General features: G+C 46.1%; 1 protein-coding gene across 2 annotated transcripts in view; it reads right to left on the bottom strand.

Annotated features, from left to right (window-relative positions):
• Window positions 1-572: 572 nt before the first annotated feature.
• The window catches only part of TRPV1 (transient receptor potential cation channel subfamily V member 1), a 34552-nt gene continuing 27561 nt past the window's right edge, over window positions 573-7563 (bottom strand). For both annotated transcript variants that reach the window (XM_067717398.1, XM_067717399.1), the window contains one exon: window positions 573-1481. In XM_067717398.1, the coding sequence (XP_067573499.1) occupies window positions 1309-1481 (173 nt within the window). In that variant the 3' untranslated portion in view covers window positions 573-1308. The remainder of the gene's footprint in view (window positions 1482-7563) is intronic.

Genomic DNA, 7563 nt, shown 5'->3' with positions numbered 1-7563 from the left:
CAGCTAATGTCATCCTTCATCTTGGGAATCAACATCCAACAATTTCACGACTAGGCAGCTCATTCCACACGCCACAGACATAACAAAACCCGCCAGTGTTTGGGACAGAGGGCTTTTCTAAATCATTCTTTCTTACATTCTAGTCCGTAAAGCAGGGATCCTCAAACTTTTCCATAAAGGGCCAGAAAGGAAATATTTTAGGCTTTGCAAGCTATTCAGTCTCTTGCAACTGCTCAGCTCTGTGTTGTAGCATGAAAGCTGCCAGAGACAGTACAGAAATGAAAGGTTGCCTTGTGTTCTAATAAAAGTTTGTTAACCAAACCAGGTGGCGGGCCAGACTTGGTCCCTGGCCCACAGTTTGCTAACTATTGTAGGTGTATGCATGCAGGAGTGCCCTCACACACGGGTAACAACTAAAGCATGACCAGAGGCTCCTAGCCATACAAGGTAGTACACACACGCACACACACACGCATGTGCACACACAGAACACACGGAGCCAATGAGCTACGCCGGCTCAATGACTGACATGGAGTTCACACTTGATATGACAGATGTATTTATTTCTGTACTTATCTGATGGACGGCAGGATGGGTAGAGGTGGAAGTAGGTATCCCTGTAGGCGAGCAGGATTATGGCCACTACAGAGGGAAGATCATTAAAAAAATTCTTGCCACGTGGCTTTGGGACATGGTTCTGTACTTTCATTTGAACAGCGATAGAGCTAATATTTTTGGAACTGGGATGGATCACACAGAAGGAGGGAGTCACTCCGGAAACACCTGATTCTGACAGAGCTGGGAATGGGGCCAGGTTCCCCCACCTTCTCGGAGGAGCAAACATTGTCACCCCCAGACCACTCTGGACAGGGGAGATATTAAGGACAAAATAGACAAGGGCTTCGGCATTCTATCTCAAAGAAGTGTTTTGTTCTAAAAGGTGTTTCCCTGGGCATCGCTGCCTTTCACTCCCAGGAATATAAAATCAAAGGAAACTGGGGCATCGCGTACATGCACGTGGCGATTTCTCATTCGCCATGTTTGATAAAGTCAGTAAAAACTGGAAAGCGATATCCTTTTGTGTTAGGAGAGTCAGCTGGGGACAGTGAGGGTGGCGTGACTAGCTCTACCCACGCATCCAGCAATGCCTCGTGCAGCTTGTTCCGTGCGGTCTAGGAAAGGGCCTGCGAGGAGGGTGCTGGTAGGGCCAGGCTGCTGAGGCATCACTGGTGGCCCCTACACACCCTCTTACCGGAGACAGTGGGCTTTCCTAAGGCCCACAGGGTTGAGAGCACCCTGTGTGGTCCCTCACTTCTCCCCTAAAGCAGCAGAATCCTTGATGATATCGGCATCTTCTGGCTTGAGGGACCCTGCAAAGTGCTTCAGATGAACTTCCTCAGGCTGGGCAGGGTGTCTTTCTCGAGTACTTGCATCTCTTAAGAGGGGAACCAGGGCAAAGTTCTTCCAGTTCCTCCCTGCAGCTGAAAGATGAAACACTATTACTGCTTTGGAAGCAGCAAAACGATACCAAACAGTCGTTTGCTGGCCTTACCACCCTCCAGATAAAAGGGGGCACAAGCACATCGGTGCTTCCGGAACACAGGGATCAGTGCCATTTCCTCTTTCCTCACCTGATCGAGGAGGCTCATCTGCTCTGGCAGCTCCTAAATTCTCCTCCTCGACCCCACCCTGACTTGCTTGTGGCCTCAGGATTTTCCGGTGCTGCTTTCAGCCTCAGTTTCCTCCCTGCCCATGTGGGAGGGAGAGCAATGCTGGGGCTGCCCTGGGAGCAGCTCCACACCAGGTCAGCTGCAGCGTGATGAACCCCAGCCAAAGAATGAGGATTTGGGGTTCAGGCCCCACCAGGGAATAGCAGATTGGGAACAATGCCAAGGGAACCATGGTGACACTGGGCCTTGAAGTGGGCTCTCATGTGTGGCCTGAAATCCAAGGAAGCCCCTGAGGAGGACCCACTGTCACCCCCCAGAGCGATCTCCAGCCCCTCCCTCCCCCCAGCAACCTCAGAGAAGTGACAGCCAAGAGGAACAGCTGTACGTGCTCTCCTTCTGCTTGCCTCTGGCTGGCCATCTTGGGTCTGATCTTTCTAGAAAACCAGCCTAAATTCACACCTTTCGCCCTCAGGCCACAATTCAGGCTCCTCTGTTGGTGTCCTGCACTGGTCACATCCCAAAGGCATCAGGAATGTGGGAGGCTGGGCCCATTGTGACCTCCCAGCTGAATTCTCCAGGCCTCGGGTTTCCCCTGGGCCCGCAGGCTGACACTGGTCTGCCCCCGTTCACCACAGCCTGATACAAGCACCAGGAGGATGTTTCAGGGAAGGCATAGAAGCAGGAAGCCTCCACGGGGAGACAGGCCAGGTGCTCACTGAAGATACCATCTTCTGGCTGGATGGATGGTGGGGATACACCTCCTCAGAGACCGCTTGGCCCAGCTCCAGTCCCTGGGCCCTCAAAGCAGGCATGGGGGCTCCCAGTGCCTGCTTCCCACAGTCCTGATACGAAGACCCCCTCACGTGCTCTCCCTAGCTCAGCTACTGACCACTTTCCTCCCTGCCCTTTCTCTCTTGCGCTCCCTCATGCCTTCCCAATCACTAGTGCTATGTGGGTGGGGAGAGTTCCCTGTTACCTGAATAATCTGATTATTCATTATGGGAGTTTCCACTGTTACGAGGTTGTATAGGAAAGCAAAATCCTCAGGAAATACTCCCTACTTAAGCATAGGTGTGAAACCAGGGATCCTCTAACCATCTCCTAGCCCCTCCCCAAGTAACATGAGTGTGTGTGTATCCCTGTCACTGGATCAATGTCTTTATTAATAGCACAGTGAATGTGCGATGCCTCAAACAGCCAACAATGTCATGCAAACACAGTGCAAATCAACTGCAAAGTGAAACAGCAAATCTTGTAAAAAGGTGTGTGGTTTCATGAAATCAATGAGGGCAACGTTGGAAAACTACTCAAATCACTTGCAAAGCCATCTTTGAACGGCTCTGTGGTGAAGCTGGACCAGTTAACAACAGAAAAAGAGATAATAAGTGTTATGACATGACACGGGGAGTGCTTCTAATGAAACTTGTGGGGAAAGTATAGGACTGCAGAAGGCCCTTGGGAACACTGATGAAGCCCTTGAGTAGTTTTCCAAAAGTAAGCCTCTTAATAAAATAGATTTCCACTTCCAGCTCTGATGGAGTATCTAGTACTGGGCTAGCCATCCTGCTATAAACAATCATAAAACTGGACAAAATACATGCAGCAAATGTCTTCAGGCATAAGACAACAGACTGAGAAGCTGCAATTGCTGAGAGAAGTGAGATTCACAGGGTGAGCCCTGTGATCGCCCTAACGTATTGCTTAGGGACAAGTTCTCAGACTACAGTGCAGCAAGCTGGAGTCTAAGCAGAGTGTAGCAGTGCCTCTGAGCTAAGGAAGAAGGGAGCAGCCGAAGTGGCCGTGCCTCTGAGCAGCCGAAGCAGCTAGAATCTGTGGGACAGGGTGCAGGAGACGAGGAAGAAGGGAGCTGTAGGGGTAGAGGTCCAGAAGTCTTTGGGGTGGGGTCCCCCCAAGTCCTTGGCTCACAGTTGGGCTGTACTTGCACAGGCTTCTCAGACAGCGGATGCTATGGGGTTGAAAGTGGGACAGAGACACCAGAAGTTGAGCCGTACTGAGGGATATTGGAGATCCAGCCCCGCCAGTGGAGAGACTTCCTCACCACCCTTTTTCTACTCTGAGGATCAAGCTAAAATACCAGAAATACCCTACTTACTGTACACACACTAAAGTAAGATCTACTCAAGACCCACCCTAAAGAGCCTCTAACCAAGCCCCGACAAGATCCACAGTGGAAACAGTTTGGAGGTTGAGTCCTACAAGTTTGATGGGATTGGCAAATACCTTGGAATTTCCACAGGCCTCCCGCAATAAAGGTTAAAACTAAGCCTACACAAGTTCAAGGTGATTCATCAGTAACTGAACTGCCAACTAGGATAAAAATTCAATCAACTGTCTCTACAACATATTATTACGATGCCCAGTATACAATTTAAAGTTACTAGACACACAAGAAACAAAGAAATGTAACTCACAGCCAGGAAAAAAACAGTCAGTAGAAACTGACCCCAATAGAAATTCCATAACCAAGAGCCTAACACTTGAAGTGTAATATTCACTGGATGGGCTTAATAGCAGTTTAGAGATGACTGAGGAAAGTGTCAATGAATTTGGAGACAGATCAATAGAAATTATCAAATTTGAGAAATAGAAAAAAATTGAGGAGGAATGAACAAATGAAACCCACAGGACAATATCAAATGGTCTAACATGCATGTAAAAGGAGCAGATAGGGAGACTAAAACAAAGTGTATATAGTTTCCAAACATATTGATGTACAGATCCAAGAAGCTCAGCAAACCCCAAGCAGAATAAAACCAAAGAAAATCAAACCTAAGCATATCTTAGTCAAACTGCTGAAAAGCAAAGATGAAGAGAATGTTTTGAAAGCAGCCGGGGCTGGGGTTGGGGGCGGGGGCGGGGGGAGGGTGGGGAGACACACTACAGACAAGAGAACAGCAGTGCAAATTATGGGTAAATTTTCATCAGAAACAATGGAGGCCAGAGGACAGCAGAGAATCACAGTTTAAGTGTTAAAATTAAAAACAATGACAACAGGGCTTCCCTGGTGGCGCAGTGGTTGAGAATCTGCCTGCTAATGCAGGGGACACGGGTTCGAGCCCTGGTCTGGGAGGATCCCACATGCCGCGGAGCAACTAGGCCCGTGAGCCACAACTACTGAGCCTGCGCGTCTGGAGCCTGTGCTCCGCAACAAGAGAGGCCACGACAGTGAGAGGCCCGCACACCGTGATGAAGAGTCGCCCCCGCTCTCCACAACTAGAGAAAGCCCTCGCACAGAAACGAAGACCCAACACAACAAAAATTATTTAATTAATTAATAAACTCCTACACCCAACATCTTCTTTAAAAAAAAAAAAAAACAACAACAACAACAAAAAAAAAACCCCTGTTAACCTAGAATTCTATATCCAATGAAAATATCCTTCAAACATGAAGATGAAATCAACATTTTCAGGTAAACAAAAGCTGATATAAAACTAATCTATACTGATCGAAATTAGATAGTTACCTGGGATGGGGAGGGTGGAATTGACTACAAAGGGGCATGAGGGTCTTTCTGGGATGATGGAAATGTTCTGTATCTTGAGTGGGGTAGTGGTTGCCTGAGTGTGTACATTTGTCAAAACTTATCAAACTGTGCATTTAAAATGTGTGCATTTTATTGTATGTAAATTACATCTCAATAAAGTATACTTTTTAAAGTTTGTGAAATATAAAAAAATGAGCTTCTCTATGAAGCAATATCAAACACGCAGTGTCATGCTAACAGGCAAGTTTGCCTGAAAAATCATGCCCTTTCCCTGAGCGAGCCAAAAAAAAAAAAAAAAACTATCAACACTTGATTCATTTGTTCATCTAAGAATTAGCAACACTGGGCTCCCTGGTGGCACAGTGATTAAGAATCCGCCTGCCAATGCAGGGAACACAGTTTCGAGCCCTGGCCCGGGAAGATCCCACATGCCGAGGAGCAACTAAGCCCGTGCGTCACAACTACTGAGCCTGTGCTCTAGAGCCTGTGAGCCACAACTACTGAGCCTGCGTGCCTAGAGCCCGTGCTCTGCAACAAGAGAAGCCACCACAATGGGAAGCCTGTGCGCCGCAACGAAGAGTAGGCCCCGCTCGCCGCAACCAGAGAAAGCCTGTACACAGCAACCGAGACCCAACGCAGCCAAAAATAAATGAATAAAATAAATAAATTTGTTTTTAAAAATTAAAGAAAAGAATTAGCAACATCAGCAAATTGGCAAAGTAGGCAGCTCTAAACACCCATGCCTCCACAAAAACATTTTTTAAAAAGGCAGAAACTTTAGAACCAATGCAGTCAGAACTCTGTGAAACAGTCCAAGGTTTATAGCAACTTAAAAATGTTAGGGAGCTAAAACTACAAAACTCTTAAAAAAAAAAACTAACAAAAACAACACAGGGGACAATCTTCCTGACATTGGATTTGACAATGATTTATTGGATATTACCCCAAAAGAATAGGCAACAATGGAAAATAATGGATAAATTGGGCTTCATCAGAATAAACGTTTTGTACATCAAAGGGCAACTCACAGAATAGGAGAAAATATTGACAAATCATATATCTGATAAAGAATTAATATCCGAAAGTTACAAAGAACGCCTATAAAAAAAAATTTTTTTAATGGGCAAAGGGCTTGAATAGGCATTTCTCCAAAGAATATCTATAGATGGCAAATAAGCACATGAAAAGATGTTCAAAATCATTAGTCATTATGGAAATGTAAATCAATGAGATACTACTTCACATCTATTAGGATGGCTATAATCAAAACGAAAACAGGAAATAACAAGTGTAGGTGAGGAAATGAAACCCTGGTACGTTGCTCGTGGGAATGTAAAATGACTCAGCTGCTTTGGAAAACAATTTGGCAGCTCCTCAAAAAAGTTAAACCTAGAATTACCACATGATCCAGCAGTTCTACTACCACCCAGAAGACTGGATATTTGGAAATCAAAAAGAATCTTGTACACTAGTGTTCACAGGATTATTCACACTAGGCTAAAAGGTGAAAACAATACTAATGTCAGGGAACAGATGAATGGATAAATAAAATATGGTATATACATTCAATGGAGCAGTATCGAGTCAGACACAAAAGGACAAATATTGTGTGATTCCTCTTATACGAAGTACCTAGAATAGGGAAATTCATAGAGACAGAAAGTAGAATAGAGGGGCTGGGAGGAGGGTGAAATGGAGATAACTGCTGAATGGGTACAGAGTTTCTGTTTGGAAGAATGAAAACATTTTGGAAATAGATAAGGGTGATGCTTACACAACACTGTGGATATAATTAATGCCACCAAATTGTACACTTTGAAAAAAATGATGGAAATGGCAAATTTCATGTTATATATATTTTACCACAACTTAAAAAAAAAAGAAAAACAGACTTAGTGCAGGGTTGTAATTATAACTCAAAATGTGTTCAATATAAGACTAGGCTTGCCTCATTTTTAGGTAAATATCTTCCATTGGACCTTTCATTTCATGCCCACTGTTAAAATGTTTACTATTAATGATGAAAGGACTTTTTCTGGTAGTGATTTTCCACGGGGCTTCTCTGTTCAAGGTGTACATTGTCTCCTCCCACTCTTCCCTCCTCTGCCTGCCTGGATGTGTTGGGTCGGGTGAGAGTCCCTGTTGGTGTCCGTAAGCCTCACGGAGCTGAAGGCAGATGCTGGGTGTGAGGACTGGGCAGGAGGAGACAGGGCACCCACGGAGAGGCTGGACGTGGGCTGACGGCTTCCTCTGGGGCACTGACAACCAGGGGGGCGTGCAGAGCTAGCGGGCACGGGCACACGGAGCAGCGGGCCGCGCAGGCGTGCGAGAGAGCACGGGAGCGCCCATGACTATGTGGGTGGCTGACACCTGGGGCTGCTCCAG

This window comes from Pseudorca crassidens, chromosome 19 (genome assembly GCF_039906515.1).
Source record: "Pseudorca crassidens isolate mPseCra1 chromosome 19, mPseCra1.hap1, whole genome shotgun sequence".
In the NCBI taxonomy this organism is placed as follows: domain Eukaryota; kingdom Metazoa; phylum Chordata; class Mammalia; order Artiodactyla; family Delphinidae; genus Pseudorca; species Pseudorca crassidens.
Note: the sequence above shows the minus strand (reverse complement) of the source record. Positions and strands in the feature narration are given on the sequence as shown.